The sequence below is a fragment of the Fringilla coelebs genome (assembly GCF_963513975.1).
Source record: "Fringilla coelebs genome assembly, chromosome: 1".
Classification (NCBI taxonomy): Eukaryota; Metazoa; Chordata; class Aves; order Passeriformes; family Fringillidae; genus Fringilla; species Fringilla coelebs.
The window spans coordinates 109,848,425-109,872,096 of NC_140028.1; the positions used below are offsets into that span (position 1 = coordinate 109,848,425).

At 37.7% G+C, this 23,672-nt stretch overlaps 1 protein-coding gene across 2 annotated transcripts in view; it reads right to left on the bottom strand.

Moving 5' to 3' along the window:
• The window catches only part of DNAJC13 (DnaJ heat shock protein family (Hsp40) member C13), a 56,936-nt gene that overhangs the window by 24,856 nt on the left and 8,408 nt on the right, over nucleotides 1-23,672 (bottom strand). For both annotated transcript variants that reach the window (XM_084207052.1, XM_084207051.1), the window contains exons 3-28: nucleotides 19,595-19,670; nucleotides 18,945-19,094; nucleotides 18,571-18,612; nucleotides 17,312-17,512; nucleotides 16,043-16,249; nucleotides 15,862-15,957; nucleotides 15,632-15,723; nucleotides 14,666-14,832; nucleotides 14,487-14,566; nucleotides 14,238-14,407; nucleotides 13,317-13,416; nucleotides 12,964-13,071; nucleotides 12,304-12,459; nucleotides 11,512-11,568; nucleotides 10,141-10,262; nucleotides 8,912-8,987; nucleotides 7,777-7,872; nucleotides 7,494-7,637; nucleotides 6,295-6,309; nucleotides 5,702-5,784; nucleotides 4,379-4,532; nucleotides 2,193-2,296; nucleotides 1,955-2,114; nucleotides 975-1,037; nucleotides 531-632; nucleotides 264-368 (exon numbers count right to left, since the gene is read on the bottom strand). In XM_084207052.1, coding sequence (XP_084063178.1) covers nucleotides 264-368; nucleotides 531-632; nucleotides 975-1,037; nucleotides 1,955-2,114; nucleotides 2,193-2,296; nucleotides 4,379-4,532; nucleotides 5,702-5,784; nucleotides 6,295-6,309; nucleotides 7,494-7,637; nucleotides 7,777-7,872; nucleotides 8,912-8,987; nucleotides 10,141-10,262; nucleotides 11,512-11,568; nucleotides 12,304-12,459; nucleotides 12,964-13,071; nucleotides 13,317-13,416; nucleotides 14,238-14,407; nucleotides 14,487-14,566; nucleotides 14,666-14,832; nucleotides 15,632-15,723; nucleotides 15,862-15,957; nucleotides 16,043-16,249; nucleotides 17,312-17,512; nucleotides 18,571-18,612; nucleotides 18,945-19,094; nucleotides 19,595-19,670 — 2,926 coding nt within the window. The remainder of the gene's footprint in view (nucleotides 1-263; nucleotides 369-530; nucleotides 633-974; nucleotides 1,038-1,954; nucleotides 2,115-2,192; nucleotides 2,297-4,378; nucleotides 4,533-5,701; nucleotides 5,785-6,294; nucleotides 6,310-7,493; nucleotides 7,638-7,776; nucleotides 7,873-8,911; nucleotides 8,988-10,140; nucleotides 10,263-11,511; nucleotides 11,569-12,303; nucleotides 12,460-12,963; nucleotides 13,072-13,316; nucleotides 13,417-14,237; nucleotides 14,408-14,486; nucleotides 14,567-14,665; nucleotides 14,833-15,631; nucleotides 15,724-15,861; nucleotides 15,958-16,042; nucleotides 16,250-17,311; nucleotides 17,513-18,570; nucleotides 18,613-18,944; nucleotides 19,095-19,594; nucleotides 19,671-23,672) is intronic.

Below are 23,672 nucleotides of genomic sequence, written 5' to 3' on the forward strand. Positions count from 1 at the left end.
TATAACTCTGTTATAGAATCATGAAAAAGAAAGTGTTGATTATATTGAAACTAACTGAGGCATGGAGGGCTGGGCAGTCTTACCAAAAAGGCTGCAGCTCTTGGCACTACAACAAGTCTCCTATCTAGCTTTAATCCTTAAATAAAGAGTTACCTGGAGAACATTCTTTAGCATTATTTATGGTCTCTCTCACTGTTTCAAACACACCCAGTCACCAGGACCCAAATAATTTGTCAAGTTGTGAGTCTGAAACTGACAGGTACCTCTTGAAAGCTGTAAGGACCACTCCTTTCTTTGTCAGCATTGCCAAAGTACCATTCTTTCTCGCTCTCCCTCTTCGCATCAGGTGCTGCCTCAATCACATTGCTCTAAGAGTTGATGTTTACAAAAACAGCTTTAGCTTCACAGCGCAAATATCACATTTATACAGGAAGTATAAAAGTACATTGAGAAGTACATTGATTTTTTTTTTTAAGAATTGTCACTTTCACAGAGCAACATTTGAGTAGTAAGAAACAAAGGCCCTGTACCTGCAAAGGGACTGTAGCTCTGCTCGTGTGAAGATGTGCCAGAGTAAGAAGATCTACAAGGATTCTGATACCATTTGAATCCATAAGGTCCTTCACATTTCTCTGTTAACAAATGAATTGAGTTACCCAAAGCATTTTCTAGATAAGCATTGCTGCAATTAAGCATTGCAGAGTTTTATTCAAGTAAGAAGTGACCACAAAAACAGTCAAATCATTCTCTAAAGTGACTGGATTTGGTGCAATCACCACAATATTACACATTTCCTTCAGCCTTTTCACCAGTAAATAACAGCAATCACATTCCAGAAAGCTGTATCAAACACTGTTCCAAAATTTCCTCAATACTTGAATTTTGGTTCAAGTTAACCCTGAAAGACTACTTCAGACTATTTTATCCAGTCAAAAGACTGATGAACTGCTGTTAAGTGTACATGTCCACCTTACCTTATTGAGGATCAGCTTATTGAGGAACAGGATCAATCTGTCCCGCTCCAGTCTGTCAGTGCACTGTTTTAGCAGAAAAGAACAACTTAGCATTTCATAGTACATACTGGAAGTTCCCTTCAAAAGTCAACAGTTGCAGCTGCAACGCCCAATATTGTTTTTTCATGCCCCGAAAAACTAACTATTAAATGTTTTGTGCACAGCTAATAAAGGTAGTTTTCTGCCAATGAGGAGCAAATGCCTTGCTGCCCTCCAACACTCCTGTTGCCCTGGATCAAACCCACTATTCTGCCAAGTCCACTGTTCTATCAGGGTTATGTTTGGATTCCCAGTGAACCAGTTAAAACAAGGACAAGAGAAAAAGAGAATGCTTTTAGCCAGCAGACAGAGAGGGTCTTTGATATTTCATTCCTGGTGAGATTATCAAGGCTCAAGGTAAAATAACAAGGGACTACCTTGGTTCAGTTTCACTTGCAACAGCCAAAACTCACGCTCAGACAGAACAGAAATTTATTTTTGCAAGGTGAATCAGTTGTCAGACATAATTTAACAGACACTTAATAGGAAAAGCAGCTACTACTACAAATCTAATCCACCACATGTGCTCATCTAAACCTATCATTTCATTAGGTCTGGGGCTACAACTCAAAGTCCGGACTTTGAAATAACGTGATATGGAACAAGATTCTCTTCTTATAAAGTTTCTGCATTTTTCAAAAGCAAGCTGAAGTTACATCTGCATTTTGTTGGCCTTAAAGAGACTAGTTTGAAATACCTCTAGGATCAGCAGGTTTTTTAGTTAAACTTTAATGAAACTGAAACAAAGGGAGATTCTAAGAACAGCTGTAGACAGCACAGAAAAAAGTATTCACAGTCTGTAAACCCAAAACCTGGGTTTCTCAGTAACTTGAAGGATCTGAATGTATGTTGGACTAGCAGTATGTTAACTACTTAATCCAGTAATTTAACATAATACTTACCCTTTCTAACATTCCAACAATGTACTTAGTATCAGAAAATGGTCCTATTTCTTCATGACACCTTCCATAAACAATGGCCAATGCTTGCAGACATAAGCATTTCATATTCACTTTTGGGGTAAGCAAGAAGCGATGGTAGAGTTCATTGAAGAATTCGTATCTAAAAAAGACATGAGATTTTAGAAAAGAAAACAAACACAGACCTTACGAATGAGATAAAGTTTTAATAATGTCTCACGATCTTTTGATTGCTCCACTCTCTTCAGTTTCATCTTCTTCCAGCAGCAATCTTAGATAATAATCCCCTATTTTTATTTCCTCAGAAAGGCACTCATATTTTACCTGTAACACAGAACACCTTACTTAACAATATATATTGTTTCTCCTTCTGTAAGTTTTTGCTCACAAAACAACACTGAGCTCGATTGCATCTAAAAACTCAACAAGGTTAGCAACCTCTCTTAAGCTGTAGGAAAATAGAAATCTGCAAGTTTTCTGTTAAAGAAACACACATCTACAGAATAAAAGTCACTGGCTATTGCTGCTCCCCTGAATAAATGAAGCTTCTCATCATACTGAAATCTCCATTTCCAGCCTTTAACTAAGTTGTTTCTAATACCAGCTGGATTTATTAACTAAACTTGGATAACACATGATGCATTCAGTGACTCAAGTTTAATAAGTACTTATTCCACTGCAAGGTATTTCACTCAATGTTACTGCAAGTATGAAATTCAAGCATGACCTAATTACTAGTTATACTTGTTATTGTGCTGGATAACAAAAGCCTAGAGGCATCAGTTCACAAAACAAGAAGCTGAAGTAAAATTGCACAATAAAAGCCATCATTAACTTCAGAGCAACTACATTAAATTTAACAAATGCCTCAATGTTCAGTGGTAACAAGCATCTGGAAGCACTTCAATTAGAGGTACCTCAAACATACAACAAAAGCCACTCTACAGTGGTTTTTCTTATCTATAGTTTGCAGATTACTGTCATGAGGCCACAAAGTTATCTACAGATTTGATCACAGCATTACATACAACAATATCCCACTAATTGATACGCTTTCAGAGTAGTATTAAGCCAGCATCCCCCTTGGCAAAGTGACAGGTTTCACAGTTGATAGAAATGCCTTTGTCACCATTATCTAGTTCAAATACTAACAGCATAGTCCAATAACATATTCATTACTATTTAAAAGAAAATCTATGAGACAGCAGCTGTTCAATCCAGTCCCAAAGTATCCTGGCTTGTAGCTGCAAGAATGCTACTGCTACATGCCAGCAGCATAAAGCCACACAGGAGCATAGAGTACATGGGGGAAGTCTGTATTAATAAGTTTCAAATCTGTACTTATGATTCTGTCCCAGTTTGCAGTGCTAAAAGGTTGGGATAGCATATACAATGACACTCAGAAGTCCTGTGCCTGACCTATACCTGAAGGAAACTTTGAAAGACAAATGTCAGTGCAAGAAATATCAATCTAAACCCAGTCTTAGCTATTTCCCGCATCAATGTAAGAAGCAACCTGTAGTTGTGTGATAGGGATGAATTGCATACATAAAATTGCTCTCTCATAAAACATTAGCCTGATGTCTTGGAGTTCTTCCTGATTTGCAGAGTAGACAGATGAGAAATTCCCCAAACCAAGTTTGTTCTCATTTCACTAACAGCTCTCAGCGCAAATAGAAAGCCAGACTCTAACAAGGATGTCAATGGGAATATCTAAGGAATATCTTGCAGTTGAATTCAAGGGTGGCCTTGCTTAACTGTTACACATTAATTAAAACTACATTGTTGTGTGGAACCACAACAATACTGGAGATAAAAGAACAGTACAGGAAGTGTTTATTAGCACATTACTTGAAAGCATCTTGCAAGATGTTTTGAGAAAGCCAATCAGGACCATACTGATTGCTTTGCAGAAGCATCCAAGTTGTTTTGTTTTGGTGGTTTTTTTTTTTTTTGCTTTAGGTACTGCTGTTCCTAGAATGGGATGACAGTGACCTTCATCTATGATTTACAATGTAGCATGTTTTGGCACCATAACCTATTCATGATTTGGCAAGCCAGTATTTAACAGACACTGGATTACTGAAACATGAAGGAAATAAAGACAAAAAAACAACACTGTAAGGACCAACTCTTATCTTAATGCAAGAATACACCATGGGTTCTGATAAATGTTTCATCTCTAACATCATCTGTTAGGTTAAAGAAGCTTCTGATTTGCCCAGTGACACTGGACAGTAGTACCTGTTCACTGATTCAAGCCTTAGCAGTGGATTCCATAACCCCCTAAAAAATCTAGCTTGCAGTCAGAGATCATCAACACAAGATTCACTTGTAGAGTAAGACAGAAGTGACATTTCAAGTGATACTTTACAGATGCAGTTTATCCTATGGTAGGTCATTTACCTCAAACTCCTGGTGGTTCCATGAGATAACATTAGCACTACCAAGTTCTCTGTCAATATTAAATGCTCTCATCTCAGACTCAAGAGTATCTCTCAGTTCTTCCCGTGTTTTGAAGTTCCAAATCAAGTTTGATCTAGCATGATCCTGAACAAATCTAAGAAAGAAGTTACATAGTTTAAACTCCTCAAAACATTATCTGAAAAGCAGACAAGATTCAGCTGGCAAACTAGGAGAGATTGTTAGCATTAATGGACCTTAATTAGGAGGCAGAGAGCAGTGGTCTCCATGTTGCTACAGTAATTAGATTTGTTCACTTACATACTGTTTTGATAGCCATGGAGGCAAGCCTAGACTGAAGCATGCCTGTGTAATCCCTTAGGGCTCAGTTTGCCATCTGCATGTAGTTGATGACCAGGAGACATGCAAGTGATTCACTGTAAGCCAGTCAGGGCTATAGGTAAACAATCCAGAGCAGCAGACATGCACATACCAGCTGTGTTTTAAACCAGCAACAACATAAAAAAGTAGCTTATGCAGTAAAATAGAAGTTGATGTCTTAAATGTCACAGAACAGTCAGTGGACATTCTTTAGTAGCAGTTACCAACACAGCCTTTGGATCCAAAGACTGAGAACGGACTTTAATACCAAAGGTTTAGGAGCACAAAAATCTTCCTTTCATGAAACTATATTTGACATTTAGAAACATCAAGCAGTTAGGTTTATGGAATTTCCCCAAACTTGCCTACATAGTTTGTTAGCTGAGCCAAGCTTTATTAGTCTAACACAATGGCTCTAGCCAAAGTGATGTATTATTTTCAGATAGAAGCCCTTCCCTTGTTAAACTTTGACAGCTGTAAGAACTCACAGGTAAGCAAGCTGCATTTAGGACCTGTGGCACTATTTGAAATCCAGTATGCATGTGCTTTCTCTTGCCCTGCTTAAAGCTCACGTTTGCTCCAATGCAAGTTACAACATCTTGAGAAGCTTACAGGGACCACCAAACTACAATACTTTCCAGTGCTACTTCACTTGGCCTTCAGTACCATGCAGATTTGCACCTGCAGTGTGTTATTTACTCTTCCTTTTGGTTAAAGGGAAAAAATTAGGTAGTTTGATGATATTTCAGAAGCTTTCTAAATTCCTCCTTTGCCTAAACACAAGTGAAATCCTGAAGTATAGCTTAGGGGGTTTTTAGTAAGTAGCTGTTACAAAACACTTGCACTGTTTCAAGGCAGGCAGAAATTCAAAGTCAGAGAAACTCAGAAGATTTTAACAAAAATATCCAGCCAGATAAAAACTTGTATTAACTTTAGTATTTTCACCTGTAATAGAAGAGATCCCAGTTTGCTTCTATTTTTATCCTTTGGCGCCGTTTCCTTAATATCACTGGTTTTTGAATCATGTTCTGCAAAATAACCAAATTTCATAAGTCAGTATAGGCAGATATCTCCCATTTTCCCTTTTAAAATAAAAGGCTATATTTTTTACACTCCTTCAAAAACCATACTAAGTTAAGCCTCATTAATAATGTCTCCTTTTCTAGTGAGTAGCAGCAACAGACTTTCACAAGTGTTATTTGCACCAAGTTAAATCATGCCAGAGAAACTTTCAGCTGTTTGACACATCATTTGTTTAGAAGCAAGTTATCCCTGAGAAAAGCTTAATTCCCACCACCATAGGTATTCATCAGCTCCAAAGCTGATGGAGGTGAAAACTCACATGAAAAATGTTTTGCCCTTGAAAGGAAAGAACTAGAGGAAGCCACAAAAATAAAACCAAGACTGACTTGGTCACTGAAAGATTCCCTATTTTGATGAAGCATGAAATCACTGTTATCATCTACATGAGGTATCACATGCAAGCAGAAGTCTGAGCAACAGAGTCCACACAAGTGACAAGAGATATACAGACTCACCATATTGTTTCTGTCCTGATTATGAAGAAAAATTGGAAGAAAAAGAAAAATACATTTAACACTCCAGAGTCACTGAAGTAATTTAAAGTGGTAACACCAAACTTGCTACTACATCTTTCAAGCTACACTTGCACACATATGCTGTGAAATGATACAGCTCAGAACTCCACAGAGAAAAATGATTCCTTAAACTCAGTATCTAGACAAGGTATTTAAAGTCCAATTTTACCTTCCACTGTTTTTCACATTTCTTCATTTCTCCTGTTTTTAACCTAATTCACCATTATTTCTCAAATATTACTGTCAAACTACTGCACCACATTCTACACCAAACTTGAGTTAGATTTTCGTAAATTAAAGCTTACTGCTATATCAGAACAAGTACAAAGGCATTTTCGATACTCTGCATTGCGCTTTTCATCCTTCCTTGCATCCGCAACAGATTGTTTCACTTCCAGAATGCATAAAAACAAGCTTAGTCAATAAACTAAAGAAAGTTGAGGGAAACACCTCATAATTGAAAGAGTTGTCATTTTGAACATGGCAAATAAACTAAAAGAAAAATGAGACCAACAGACTCAAGCAATGCTTAAGCTCTCCTCTTACAATATCAGACCAAAACAGTTATTTATGACTTCAGTCTCAATCATAACCTTAGGTACAGTCTTGTGTTGCCCTTTAAGCACTGAGATACCTATATTCAAGTGAATCCTTGAGTAAGGTGGTGTCCATGGCAGGGGGAACAGAACTAGATGATGCTTAAAGGTCCCTTCCAACCCAGATTATTCTACGATTCTTCAAGAAGGCTCCATAGCTAAAATATCATTGGTGTAAAGTATATAATTTTGAATGCAAAGAAAAGAACATTCAATTTCTTTTAAATATACCTCAAAAACTGGTTTTGTCACATTTCAAGGAATTTTCTCCTGTATAATCATCTTACAAGAAATGCATGTAAGCTGCACTGCAGTTTGATACAGTTGGCTAAAGCCTAATACATATGCTGAAGGAATTCATTTGCCTGATTTACATTCTCCCTGGATCCTATTTTTAACCCAAGAATAGTAAGCACTAGGGAGTTTGCTAAAAGGAAGGAGAACTCTCAGATCACAACACTTCTTTACTATTTCAGTGTGTGTTCTGACACTCAGCTGTGACTTAGTCAAGTTACTCTAACAAAGACTTTGAAATACTTTTACCTCTTTTTGAGCTATGCCCATTCGATCTCTCCAGTGCATCAAGACTAGATCCACCTTCTCTTTGGCAAATTTTTCAACTTCTTTTGCAGCTTTTCCAGCCAGTCTCTGCCACTCTGGCACTTTATTGAACTTGCCATACTGATCCTGCAGAATAAAACCAATTAGTTAGTTGTGGGTTATCTTTGGCTGCAGGTCAATGCAGCAGTCAAGTGTCTGTATTAGACAAGTCACTAAGACAATACATCTATATAATGGAATAGGAAAGACAACTACAATTACTTACAGTTGCAATTTTTAGGTTATCTCTAACATGCATTCTATCAGCATCTTTTTCAGGAACAGGATCAGCACTGTCAAGGTATGCCAGCAAACCTGGTGGCTAAAAACATTTAAAACCAGAGTAAACACACACGTGGCTAATTAACAGAAACCAACACTTCAGGTAATAACACAATTTCTTTAAATCAGGGATTTCAATTTATATTCTAGTCTAAAGTAAGTATGTAAAGCCCCAGCATTTTTTTTTTTTACTGTGAGTAGTAAAATGCCACCATCCTCAACAGAATTGCTCTGAGACATATTATTTGCTTCAGTGCAGTAGAGCTCTTGGCTATATCCCATTTCTTAAAGCAGCACTTAATGCACCTAAAGAATGCAGGAAGAAAAGTGTTGATCCCAGGGCAATACTGAGAAAGATGAATAATACTAGAATCCATCCATATCCTCTGATACGGACTAAATGTTACGTGTGACATTAGAGATGAGACAGTCTTTTTTTGACAAAGCTTTCCATAAGATAGTGTTCAAGATCAGGACAGCATGCTCTGCAAAAAATGAAGGAACTGCTATTTTGAAATTAAAAGCTAGTAATTAAACAGATAGGATAATTTCTTACAACACTATTTATTGAACTAACTCCACTGAAGTAACTTAAGCAAGAAGTGTTCAGGAGGCTGTAATGGTGAAAGAACAAATGAACGATCAGCATATGAACTAACAACATATAGATTTAACCAAGTTACAAGCAAACAAAGTTGTACAGGCAAGGCATGAAAGCATGGACAGAACTTCTAATACCTTAATTTCTTACTGGCACAAGAAAGCATTAGAGACATGCTTACAAAGTGTCCCACATTTTTGTCCTTTTATCAAGAAAAAGAAGTCAAGACACCTTATTTTAAGTTTTGTGTCAAAATATCTTAAAAAGTGTCAGGAAAGTAACAAAATTTTTAGAGTATGAGATGCTTTGAACCTCATCAATATCCTTTAATTAACAGATGCCAGACTGCTGATCTCCCAGGCAATATCTTCCCCTTGAAGGGAAAAGGGAATATGTTTACATACAGACTGTCACAACTTTGATACTGCAAGCTTTCATACTTTATTTTTTTGCTACTCCATATTTCGTTTTTACTTACCAAAATACGTTTCAACAAATTCATAGCCGTTTTGTTCTCAGCTGTCCAGAGGCCAACCAAATGTCTACTTAACTGCCTGAAAAAGCCATTGAAATTCACAAACTGCAAGTTAGTACTTTAAACAGATGTTTAAACCACTAAACTGTCACCCTTACCATGCTGATGAAATGAAGATGAGCAAGAGCTTCATGCTCTTGAGTGAGTAAGAGCACAAAGCATTACATTGTTCAAGGATATGCTTAGCATGCTTTAAAGTGTTGCCTTTAAGAAGTTCCAGTGAAGTTAGTGGAACAGTAGCAGCACATGCTTTTTGATCTAGACCTCAAAGAACACTTGAGCAATAGAGCAGAAACATCTAATAACCAAGTGTAAGTTTTTCCAGCCAATCTTAACTTACAGCTAAAGTTAAGAGGCTAGAAGCCATCAAGAACTGCTATATGCTCTACTTGAAGTTCTTAATACCAGTTATTGACTAGAAAATTCTTTCTGGGAGCCTGCCTTCTATGCCAACTGATGCCTTCTGCCAACATTTGTCACTAGGACTCTACTGCACTGAACTGAAGCATTGCTACAAGCACATTGTAAGTAGTAGCACCAAAGAGAACTAGCATGACAGATGGTTTCATACCCACTCTCTCCTGGATGACATACAGTGACAACAAGCTCCACTTGTCCCTACATTCCTTAGCAACTCTAAGCACTTCAGGAATTCACAGCTAAAGCTTCTATAATCTTGTATTTGGGTGGAATTAATTGAATCATCACTCATCCTCCACAGCATAATCTCAGAGATCACAAGTCCTACTGACTGTTGTTTCAGGGAATAACTTCTGTGAGGAACCTTCTTTCTCAGATAGGATGGGTGATCCTAACTGCATGAAAGATGTCTGAGATGTGCACACCCATTTTTATACAGTTGTACAGTACAAGTTGAAACTTTTTACAAGTTCCAAACATTCTTCTTGCCTTTTCTTTCCATGAATTAAAAGAAATAAAAATCAAAACTTGAGCAATTAACAAGTAACCAACCCAAACCCACCTTAAGAAAAAAATAATCAAGGGTTCATTAAGTTGCTCCAGTCTCAGCTGAAGCTTATCCTACTAAAACATACCAGCTGCTAAAGAAAATATTCTCCTGAAGAACTGCAACTTTTCTTCCTTGACCTCCCAATGTTTGCTAGGCCATTAGATTTTTTTTAAACATGATATATCAAGTGAGATGGACATACCTATTTGTAAGCATCCTCTGATCTGTGCTTATTGTAAACATAGCAGTGTGCAAGTGACGAGGTAAGGCACCTTCACTGAGGGCAAGATCTTGCATTTTGGTAGCAATCTCTTTGTCTCCTTCCTTTGGAAATAGGGCAAGATGATTACTAAGGAAAGAATCTTAGTTAAGCTGCTTTTATCTCAGTCTAAAGTTCCAAGGCCTTCTTGACCATCAATTATACCAACTAATATTAAAAAACCAGAAGCTAGAGTACGATAGGTTTCAAGTGAAAGTTCTCAACAGCAACTGCTCAATGCTGCAGTAAAGCCATGGACCAACTGGTAGTTGCATCAATGAGGACAGTAACTGAAGAAGGCAGGATGCCTGTCACCCATCATACATCAGGAGGTTGCAGTAGCAGCACCATTTTCATACTGCAATTATAAATTAGGATTAAACAGAGAACGACAGCCACACCTAATAGCTTGTTGCTTGACTTTTGCTGACAGTAACCACTTAAGATTAATGGCTGCTGTTCAGTTTATACAGCCACATGGGTATGACTGCCACTCACTCAAGACATTAGTTGCAATGAATAAGAAAAAGCTTTTGCAGCACTTTTACTTATCTAAATTACAGGAATTTTAATAAACAACATAGTAACTTTCAGCTAACATTATCGGGTGTATTGATGGAAACGTGAAGATTTGGAATACCTCTATTTCAAGTGTTCATTCACTTCCATTCCAAGAAAGTACTAGATGGATTTCAGATGCATAAGCCACTGTGATACAATGAGGCACTAATTTAAGCCCTGAATTTTAACCCAGGAAATGTCAAGAGTCAGTTAGCAAGGTCACCCTGCAACAATCATGAGCAACCCTTGAAAAGTATGGACTTGGCCCATACGTTATGTGGTATGGAACTTAAAGCCAAAGCAAGAACAGAGGTTGACATCACTAGTCTACTCTGGGACACTACTGCTTACTAATCCCAGTCCCATTCCGTCTGGCAATGCATCCCAGGAAATATGACCTTTCCTCCTTGAAGTACCCTCTAACATGCAGAAGTCTGGTGGCTCTGAGGTATGTGGCTGAGCTACATACAACATTTACAGCCAAATCTTGACTGCAGTATGAAAACATGCAAGGCACTACCTAATGTCCCAACTCACATGCTTTCCAAACCCCCAAGTGTAAGACAAAGCAAGTTGCTATATTAAACCACTCACAATTAAGCAGGTGCTCTGTTCCTCACTTCCAACTTCCCCCTCCCCGCTCCCCACTTTGAGAAGCTAATATAACAAACTTCTCCCGGTAAGCAATTGCACTTCCAAAATAGACAATACATATTTCGCATGCTATCCCAGCTAACACTGATAAAATCTCACCTCTATTATTGCCTTCATCACCAAACCTGCTCCTTTCACAATTGCCATGGAAGGGTGCTAGAACAGAATGTTAACAAAAAAATTATCCAAGTGCAAAAACTGAAGATTAGATCATCTGTGATTCAGTTTCCTTTACTAATGTACATGGCTGTTCTACCTCCAATTCAGTTTGGTGAAAGTTAGCCTTAAGAAGAGTTCCTACCCTAAATCTTTGAACAAGCATCTCTCATGCAACTCCCAGACAGAATTCCTGGCACTGAGCAGCAATATATATCAGAGAAGCTGAAATAATGCTGAGGAAAGCAGTTGACACAAGCTGACACTAATCAAAAGCAGAAGAAAATACTATTTTTACATTAAGAAGGCATTAACATTTTAGCTAAAAATGCTACAATCCTTACAGGTTTACTACAGAAGAGGATGTTACTCTTGTTTTCTGACTCTTAACTCTCATTTACTGAGAAAGAATAAAAGTCAGAAAACTTGCCAGTCAGGGGAAGATCTGTGCATCTATTGAATCTATCCTAAAGTCCAAGTGGTATTTTACTGTGTTTCTGGAAACAGGTCATAGGCAGTCTATTCAACAATGATTTGGCATACCATTCACCATAGAATAATCACCTCAATCTGATACCTGAAGGCAAAATAACAGGCCACTAAACCTTCACCAAGATAGAAAAGATTTAGGCACATGAACCAGCTGAAGCCAAATCCATCTTTCAGTAAAACAAGAAAAATTTCATGTTCACTGATTACCTGAAGCCTCTAATTATATTAAAAAGTACTTCTTACCTGAAAGAGCTTAAATAGTGTTCTTCCATTAGATGCCACCATTTCCAACAACATGTCAAACTGCTGCCCCTCAGTAGTCTCACTATATGGAGCACATAGGGCAAATGTCAGGAAGTCCAGAAGTGAACTAATTACTAGGGCACCTGTCCCATGATCCTGAAATTAGGAAGACAGGTATGTAACTCAGATACAGTGGTCTGAGAGTATTCATGGTGCTGAAGGTGCTCTTCCCTGTCAGAGCATTAAAATAGTCTGTAAACAAAAACTATGGGTTTAGAATATTCCATTACTCTGAGTATGGCACTACCCTGGTAAATAATTGGTTTCTAAAGCATATTAGAGATTCAAAATACTTTTATCTAGTTTAATCCCACAAATCTGAGTTAACTCTATTCTTTTACTGAAAAGAAACATCCAGTTTCCATATTAAACATGTAAACATTTGTTGCAGGTCATTCAAAATCTGTGGTATTGACAGCTATGTCCTAACCTGTCAAGATCCAACTTAATCAGAACAAACTTCAGTGCAAGACAGAGCAGTATTTTCAATTGTAGGTGCAAATAGATTCAAAGATACATCTCAGCATGATAAAAACATTTTCACTGCAATTAGGAAAGGCACTTAAATAAGCTTAAATCTGTTTCCAAAATTTGACTTACCACATGGGAATTGAATTTCTCTAGTAGATTTTCTAGAAACTTCTTTGAAGAAAGAAGAGAAGCTTTGTTCAACTGCTCCTGCCTCAAGTCATAGTCATCATGCATGGGCTGTAAAAAAAGTATTCACTATGCAGCCACATTTCAATTCTCAGTTCCTAACAGCTGTAATCCAAAAGCCACACACAACACACAAAAAGCATTTCCTCCTTCAAGTTCAGCAAGAAATCACTGTATAACAAGTTATTTCATGTCTGAACACACTGCAAGTTGAATGGTAGTCCCTATTTCTACATCTTTCAGTAGCCCGAAGTTCACATATTCCAAAGTGAAAGAACCTGAAATTTAATACTTACACACATAAGAGCACACAGCATGTCAATAGAGGCATGGGTTACTCCATCATTGTTCCTTTTGAGGGCTTTCACAACCTTCACTCCTAATCGTTCTCGAAATCTTTTGAAAGGGAAGAAAACCACTAAGATCAGAGAAGAAATCTTAAATCTAAAATCTTAAGATGAAATCTAATCAGTGGCCAAGAGGGGTCTGCTCCCAATGCATTTAGCAAGCCAGTACCTTGATATTTTTATAAATTTGAGATTCCTCATAGGAAAATATTGACTTCACTGTTAACATGCCAAGCACATTCATCAAAATAAAGATGTATCTGTGTAGTTACAGGATACTATTTATAGACAAACAAATTCATAAAGGTCTCAGACTAAGTGCTTTTGTTACTTTTCCTGTCATTCTCTGTATTATAGTTCCTCTATATTTCCTAGTCAGAAATATTTCAAAGAATCTTTCATTTTCAGAACAATAGACAGTTTTTCTGCTTCCTTATGTTATTTAAGACAAACTCCAAGCACTCTGTACATACTACAGAAGTACAACCTACTAACACCATTTTATCTTGTGTTGAACTGAAGATAGCAATGACATCAGCATACTTTGAGACTGAAGAACTGCCTACTTCAAGGACAGATGAAGGTACATGTTAAAAATTTCTCAACTAGGAAAATTATTAAACCGTATTTGTCTCAAGACAGTATTTAGCACAAGAAAAATCAGCTTTACTTGCAAATGATTACCTGGGATTCTCAATTTGCACAAAAGCCTGGTGGCAGCTTCATACTACTGAAAAGCATCATGTACAGAGTCCTACAGTCCTTTTCAGAAGGGAATTCCATTTCTCACTTTTAGACATAAGTTACCAACAGAAGTTCAAGGCCTATTTTCATCTACTACTTCCAAGCTTGAAGAGACTTTGCACTTACTTTGGAAGCTGAGTAAAGGCAAGGAAGCCTGCTTTTGAAGCCACTAGTCGTCTTACTGCTTGGAATTGGCTTTCAAGCTCTGCATTAGATGCTGCAATATCTCCCTCTTGGGAGAGCAATGCTGTTATGGCATTATTAATGAGCTTCTCCTTGTTTTCTGAGAAGAGACCCTGGTTAAAAAATAACAATCATTCATTTCTTTCTGCATTAGCAACATCTTAAAAGGATGGGTAAAGGCTCTATTCTTACATCTTGTGTAACTGCATGTAGGACTCCACTGTAGGAAATGTTAGCATTGAACCTGAACACAGCATCTGCAAAGTTACCATCTGGAAAAAGACATATCAAAAGTTAAGTGTACAGTACCTGACTCAATATCTGGATGCTTTAAAGAGCACTATAAACCCACATAAGAAACATTAGCTTACTTGGAGGAGCAGCCAAAAACTTCAGATGAAGGCTCTCTACTTCTTCATCCACAGGCATACTGAGTAATCCCCAACGCTGGCCTTTGTGTGTGGAGGTCATTTTCACACAGACATCTCTATTACCAGAGGCTCTCACTCCATCCAACAAGCTAGCCAGGAGAGAATCTCTGGGTTGGGACAATGACACACAAATACAATTTATATCAGAGAAGTGGTGCCAAAGAAACAAATTATAAGAGAAACAGGGGGGAAAAAAAAAATCACATCATGAAAGGCAGCAATACTTGGATATCTCTTACTAACACTACTGCCAACAGCTATACCTCTGAAAGAAACCACTAACTTTCAGTGTTCCCTTATGCACTCTAAGGAGAGAGCTGACTTACACCTAGTATAGCCAACTGCAGCCTCTCACTAATGGGATCAATTCTAGATTATCTGTTAATGACTGACACATGTGGTTAGCCAATTCATCCCTGTGCTTTCTGCAAAACCTCACTTAGCAGGATTAGACCGTATTACAACTGCAAGTGCACTCAGGGACTGTTCTGTTGGTTGTTTTAAATAGAATCAACTAAGACTGTCTCAAGCAAAGAGCTCAAAGGGTTCACAGCCTTACATTTCCTTATTACTTAGACCTTGCTTTCTTCTCTTGTTTCAGATATACTACGTGACCATGTACAGCATACACACATACTACTTAAGAGAAACAGGCTGTATCTAACTGTCCAACACCCTTTCAAGTTCATCAGAAACTTCTGGGGAGATTTGCTCAAAGTTAGGATGAAGGTATAAGGGAGAGATTTAGCTCCTGTAACAAACCTTGATTTGTAAGTGGCAGACTGCTAGAACAGCAAGGCTTTGAGTTTACCCCTCCAAGAGTCAGAGTTTATAGAAGCTGAGGAACTAGAAGCGCTACAGTAGTAACTTCCATCTGAATCTGTAATGCACAGAAGCTCCAGTTACCTTTCTGTTGAAGAGTATTTTCGAATTTGTCCTTTGATGAATTCAATGGTGAAAAGCTGGGGGTTTTCACAGTCACACACTATTGCAAATACCTGAAAATAAGGGAGAAGGATCACATTCATGAAGTAGTGTTATTCAGGCGCTCTACAAATTAAGGCTTACATACACTATCAATTCCTCTCTTAGAACCCTTATTTGAAGAAGTGGAAGTGAGCAAGAATGACCCTTACCTCGCCTAAAGGCTTCAAAGTTGCAATGTTGTAGGTAGCTGGATCCCTCTCAACTAAGCAAGCTTCTGTCAGAGCTAGTATTCTTTTCACAGGTTCCTTGTAAAACAAGAGAGAGGCATGCTAGGAAAGAGAATACTTAGTACTTAATAGGAACCAAGCATGTTCAGTCTGGCAGCCTTACCAGGTGCCTAGGTGTTATTTTTTGAACAACAAACTCTGCTAAAGATGTTATAGATTCATCGTTGCTGTACTTTCCAAAGCGAAGGTTCAAGTATTGCTCAAATTCTAGGGATTCTTTCCTTATCCGCAGAGAGATGCCTATGAAGTTGCCAGCATGGTCTATTGCACTCTTGATAATTTCCTCCCTCTGCTCAGAGGCAAACAGGTGCTGCAAATTTTGTCAGGAAAAACAATTAACAGGTGAAAAATATGGCACAGCTGAAGAAAATCACAGTTCTAGAAATAATCCTCCACTATATACCTAACAGTTGGGAATGTTCACAGCAGCTGGACTGGCCTTTGCTAAGAGCATGGTATAGATAGGTATTTATTACACAGGAGACACATTTGCCTTTAAAAAGAAAATCTATAGCAGCTATTCCTAAAGGATATCCTGCTACACATTAGTGTGCCATTAAAGTTATGGTCTGCATGACCTGCCTGCCGATGCTTGGCAACAGACCATGACAGCCTGGCAGGAATAAGGACCCAGAGAAAGCAATTTGGGCTACCGCTGGTGATTTTCAAGGTTAGGGCAGCTCTAGAGGATCAATTATACATTGCTAATTTTATGCCAAAGAAAAGCATGCTGAAATACAAAAGACATGGAAACCCTCATCTAGTCCTATTCTGTTAGTAGAGACTGAGGTAGCCATACCTAGGAATTCATTCATGGTTAATAATGTAAAGATACTTTTCAGTTGTTCAAAGTACAGTACACAGAAACCCGGTCATGATTTTAGAACCAACATTACACTGCAGTATTTCCCAAGCAAAGCTGCCAAGTAATCAGATTACAGTTCTAAAGAGGCAATGGCATCACTGATCAATCCATTTCTGAATTGAATCTCTACATCAGTTAGGTAGATTAGTAACACACTACTGTAAATTTGAGAAATGACAGGAAATTCCACATCCACATTACATTCATATTGACTACCCAAAAAACTAGATATGCTACCCTTTCTAGTTCTTAAACATGCAATACACACCCACACCACCACCCCCACCCCGCCACCAAAAACTGTAACCAAACCCATATCAATACCCTCTCAAATGTTTTAACTAATTTCCTTGCCTTTTAGGATCTGTCCCTAAGCCTTGAGGCTCCACAACTGGGTCCCAAAGATGCACATACTTATATGCTCCAGCTGTGTTGAAGCTTCATTATAAAATATGCTGCTATAAATATCCTAAGAACCATACCAAGATATTTTGATTTAATACTCACCAATCTACTAAACCCTCCATAGAGGATGCAGAAGCCTCCCTGATAGCCAGTAATATCAACAAAGCCTTCAATATTTCTGTAGTCATAGGAGCACAGGACCTTATTTGTTGCAGGATCAATTTGGTCAATACCTCCAGGAGTCACTTCCAGAATCACAGGTTTCCTCGTATCACTCCAGTGATGCTTGTAGCAATTATACCTCTGCAGGGAGAGCTACTTTTAGACATCTATGCACACTACTATGCAGCAGTAGCTCTCTACTTAGCTAGTAAGTTCAAAAAAATCATGTAATTTCCCTTAATGCTGTTGTCTATATTAAGAACACTATGAAGCAAAGAAAAGTAGCTGTAGCTGTCAATTGACAACGAGGTCACAGCTTAAACAATGTAAGTCGAAGCAAGAACACAATCCCAAAAGAAATTCTCTTGTTGCAGAAGGTGGTCTACTCACAGACTTCAACACTGTGTTCGATGAGGAAATAGCATTTACACCAAATGGTGTTATTCAGCTAATTAAATCAAGTTAAGGTAACTTTGTCACTGTAGTAAAATTTTTTCATCTCCTGCAGTCACATTCCATTACAAATACAAACTTACTTTAGCCAGCAAAAGTTAGAGTTCTGTTCTAAACTACAATAAGACAAAGGGGATCCCCATATTCCAGCAGTGTTACTATGCTCATGCCTGAAGATTTATTCTATGAGATACTTTAAATTACTTAAAGTTATTTTAAGCACTTGAAGTGCTATCTTCTATGACCAAAAGACAAATATAAAGTCCAGCTCTGTAGACTGCATTGCTTACTGCTGTATTACCACAATTCAGTGAATGTCAATCTTGTCTGTAATCTGACCTATAGAAATCCTTCTAGGAAGCATCAAATGTTCAGGATGTTGTGCAGAAAATATTTAATTAGCAAGTAAAGCAAACACTGACTAACACGAATCAATGTTTCTCTCCTCTCCAGATAAGAACTCCACACAGCTCAGCCCTGTATTTCAACAGTAACATTCATAGTCCGTTTATAAGTACAAGGCTGAGGCCAATCAAAGTGAGCTCAAATATTCTACTGGTAAAGAGGTTCCCACTGCCTTTGAACAAACTCCATCTTCTCTTCTCAAAGACTTCAGATCCAAATTCACAAAAGCTATTTTATGTAGCACATATAGCACAAGCATTAAATTCATGAACAAAGCAGAAATCTGAATCTTTAGATCATTTCCTTAAACGGCACATGATGTAGGTAAACCAGACACTCACCCGTCCTGTGATTTTTCCTTCTGAGAAGTCTGTCCTGAATCTCTGATTTCAAAAAAGTAAACAGTGAATGAATGCAAATATGACAACCAGAAAGTCTACATTTAAGCTGATTGTTTTATGTGACTCGTATTAAGCCTCCTCAGAAGGCTCAACATTCCACTGCAGTTAATATATTCAATATTTGTAGCTTTACTCACTCTTTACAAATTATGCAGTACTTGCTCCAACTAACACTAGAACAAGATCATTAACATAACAGCTCAAAAAACTTGCCTTCCTACTTTTTAAGCAGGGAAAAAAAGCATGATACACTACCACAAATGGTAACTGAGTACTTACTGCTTGTTTGAAGAAAATAAAAATAAAAATCTTACCAGTGCCTCTGTAAGGAGTTCTGTTCTGTGCTCTGTGGAAAACTTAAGTGTCTCAGATTTTTTTCCACTCCCTTTGCGAAAAGTGAGATTAAATTCTGTTCCTTGTCCTTTTCCAACAGGAGAAATACCACAGATATCTCCATAAGGCCACTAGACAATTGAAAGTAATTAGGTTATACTGTTAGTAATTTTAAAGCTACATCTCCCCCTTTCAAAACTCCTTAGAACCTATAATAACCCTATAATAAGGTGACAAGGTAGCTATAGCTAGCATGCTGTGCGACAGCATAAGCCTGAGCTTCCTCTTTGATACTGTGCAAAGTAACTAAGTGTCCTGACTCCCTTCAGGGACACAGCTCAGCAGTGATCAAACTTACCCTGGTTCCTTCAGAGCAGCACAGCCAAAGGCAAACTACTACTTGTTGGCCAATAAAGAGAAATTGCCTAAAAGTACAAAACCCTACTGGGGCATTTGTAGAGCTGGCGAAGGAAACACAGACCTTTTGTTATGTGTACTTTTGTACACAGTTGCCACACCTTCTGGCTTTTCTGAGATCTTATCAGACTAGATGGTTTCTTAAGCCTGAATGTCACTATTCACTCTGGATAATGAACCTAAGTCAAAAATCAATTTCTAAAATGACAGTTACCTGATTTGTAACTTCCAGTGTGTTGGGGTTGTATGTGGTGACAGCATGGGTTCCAACTGAAAAGACTCGTTTATATCTAGAATACAAAATAATGTTAAATTTCTCCAGAAGTCACAAGAAAACCCATGCTGAACTGCAAAATGATGTTAAGATGATATACACAGGTTTTTGTTAGGAAATGGATATGGAATTTTCTTTGTTGTTACCTGCAGTTTACCCTTATAATATGTTAAGCTCTTTTGTTCTATATACCCATAAAGGGGACGTACAAGTTAAATACTACTAAATAGATTTACTTTATACATACCTTTTCCTATGTTAGTGGCTAAGGCAGGATCAAAGACTCATGGACTTGCACTGAAAGGTACTACCAGACCAGAATAAATTTTAAGAAGGCTACATAGGTAGGGAAAAAATCCCCCTAACCATTCCTGCAATAGTCTAAGGCACCCATCTGAAGCTGTCTCAGCCAACAGTTTTAACACAAAATCCAACTGACAATACTGTACCAAGTCAAAGTACTACTACGGCCAAGCCTAACTTTCTTTATCTTGAGGGAAACCAAAGCTACCAAACTCTAGAAAGACTTATATCACCAAAGCTACAGTCATTGTACATTGATATCACAGATATGTTAACTGTCATGGGGCTTAAAGAATAGCAAGGTAGTTGTTTGTGTTTCAAGTGCATCAAACACAAGCAGCAGTGAGCTAAAGCTACTGAATTTAGATGCATCAAGTGCAAACTCAAAGCCTTACCATGGTTGCATTTCCTAGATGATCTCCAAAATGGACCCTGAACAAACAAAGACTCTTTACATATTTCTGAATCTGAAAGTTTTGAAACATAACTAAGCAGAGTTTGAAACAGTAGATTATTAATAATAGCTTATTACTTGCACAAGCCATGTTCTCGAGTGCTTCCATCTGGAAGCCATCCGGCCCAAAAAGTAAAGCCAAACCTGAACCAGAGCCAGTACTAGTAAGTATACTCTGACTAAAGCAATAGCATCTGAACACGGATGCCTTTCTTGAACTTGAACCAAATAAAAATACTTTGGCTAGTTGTTCACATTAAAACTGATTCAGTGTAGGAATTTAAGTTTCAGTTCTGGGTAAACTGTGGGTTTGCTTGGAAAAGATATTAGCAACCAAATGCTTAATTAATCTGAATCTGTGCTATGTTAGACTGCATCAAGAACCAGCAGATCACTTCTTCCATCCTTCTTTTGCATTCTTGTGCTGCAGTCCTTTCTCCTCTCTCACTTGACAGGTCTGCAGCACAAGCCATCATTTCTGTATAAAGTCAAACTTTGCATGGGCTTCAAATATATTCAGAGCAGCTCTCACATATCCCTTATAACAGGAAGGTCAAGAGCATCTATCTGACAGTGTCAGGCAATCTCACAAACTTAATACCCTTCCAATTTCCATTATTATTAAAAAAAAAACAGTGCAAGTTGAAGCCTTTACTGGCCCAGAGTCTACTTAGGAATCAAAACAAGTGCTTATTTTCTTCAAAGCTTAGGAACATCTGTATTGAACTGATTGGCCACCTTAAGGATGTTTAACATATTTGCAAAACCTATTTGTTTTTGTACATAGTTGAAATTTCCTTATTTAAGATGCAGGTCAAGGAAGTAATGAAACAGAATGTTTGAAGCTACTCTAGCTGCTAATAATTCCACTACATTCAGCCTGTCAAAGAATGCTCCAGTCCTTAGTGCATGAGAAGAAACACACTGTTCCCTCTCCTCTTGTTGCACAATTTATATAGGTTTTCTGTCTTTTATATGTCTTATAAATAAATAAGGTTCGTTTAAGTTCTTTAGAACAGCATATCACAAGTAATAAAGCTCCTTATTACTTGCTCAAGGTTTTGTTTGCTTACTGAGCCTACTGTGAGCTGCACAGTGCTTTGTGGCAGAGTAAAGATTTGCAACCATTAAACGTAACTGAAGATCAGCTTCCAAACATCATAGCCCCTTCCTTTCCTCCCCTTATGCTCAAGCCTACATTTCAAGATCTGGGAAGCATTTATTATACAACATTGTTAATATGTGCTGGGACAAGGAACACAAGACAGAACAGCAGTTTTGCCAAGTTGCCATTTCCCTTGTTTCCTCTCCCTAGGTAAATTCAGAAGAACCAAGTCTTGTTTCATCAACCGAGTAGATTCAGAAGTGAGCTCTTACATGGTGGCCTACTCTTGTTCATAGCTTCACCTATAAATATTTAAGAAAGGTATTCATACCTCCAGGACTTGAAGAGTTTACTATTAATTATCTTTCAAACTACTCTGCAGTACTGTCTAATCCCAGGCTGTTTTGAGAAGAGTTGAAGCAAATGTCCTCTTCCCCATAAAAAGGTTATGGCCTGATCACTAGTTATTTCAAAGCACTGGAGAAATCTATTTAATCACAATGAACCTGGCAGATAAATTTCATACCACCACACAAAACAAAACATCACACACCCAACAACAACAAAAAATCTTCATTAATTTTACAGATCTACAGAAACACTGGAGCATCACCATGTGCACTTCTGGAAAATACTTTATGGACACACAGAGCCCATATTCAAAGTGACTAATTCTATGAGTAGTCGAAATGATTCAGGCTCATTTAGCACCACAACTAAGTTACTGGTTTTTTTAATGTCATACATAGATGATACTGAGAATGTAGAAGTATGAACTGAGTGGACTCAAGAATTCAAAATTACTAAAACCCAAGTAAGCTTCTGTTGCAACAAACAAGAGGCAACTACTTACTAAATACTTCTTTCCCACTCACTATAAAAGAATTAACACACCACTAAAGTTTTAAACTAAATCTGTTCTAGACTTAGCCTGAAGTTCTGTAAGACTTCTATAAATGTACCAGAACATTACCACCAAGGTTCAAGATCAACTTCAAGAGCTTGCCTAAGGCTCTTTAATGAGAGGAATTGTGCAAAAGAAGAAACTTGAGGTTTATATATTTGATTTTCACCAACTGGCTCAAATCACATGCACACTAAACTTGCACATATGCTGCAGAAAATTCTGAGGAAGAGATTAGACATTTTCAGATAGGGAACAGAAAGATTAGGAGGGACAAACTGCTCTAATATTCTTCTGCAATATAGAATCTTATTTTATTAAGGGAAGTAGTTTATTCACCCATGCCCACACAATTCCAAATGCATGGATCATAACTCACTTAAGACTCAATTCACACATGTACTGGATACAATTTTACTGAGAAAAACTTAATAGTATATGATTTCTGTCAAGTCAATTGAAACTCTGACTTGATAGAGGAAAGATTTTGCACTCAGAGAGCTGTTCAGTCAAGTACGGACTCAGAACTACCCAGAGTTTTAATTTTTGCTAGCAAAAAAGCAGGGAGCTCTTTGATTAGACGTTGAAGCAACCTCATGGTTCTTCAAAGCACAACTGTGAAAGATCCAAGACTGCTGCTCCTTGCAAGCCCATTCTTCTTTCCTTCTCAGTATTCCCAGTCTTTGATAGGATGAATGTGTCAGACAAAAAAAAATCAAGCAGTTTCAATTTACTGGTCAAACAACAGATTTGGGCAATACCTCTTCATAAAACCATTAGAATCAAGCAGTTCTCATGTTCCCAAGGTGCAGATAACACACTCTCTTTGTTATGTTGATGTTTGGATAGCAAGGAAAAACCCCATTCTACAGAGATACTATGCATGTGAAAAGAACAGTCAGTCGGTAAGCATACCAAATGAAGTCCTGTAACAGCTGACTTCAGACATAGCATAACAGATATCAGTTAGTGGATAATTTTATTAGGAATTCCCAAGCCTTTTCAGACAGAAGCCTCACCAAAAATTCATTTTTAGATTCAAGACCCCCATTAAGATCAGGTTAATTTCTATTAGCAGAATTCTTCAAGTTCTCTCAGTTAATAGTTTAACAGATAATCTGTTACACAACTTCTTAAGTGTATATGTGGACTAGTAATCCTCATCAATTAAAGTACATAAAACACTACTCCACCATAAACGTGTTCTAAGAAGAAACATTTCCATCTTAAATTTAGTGTTTTATAGAGTAAA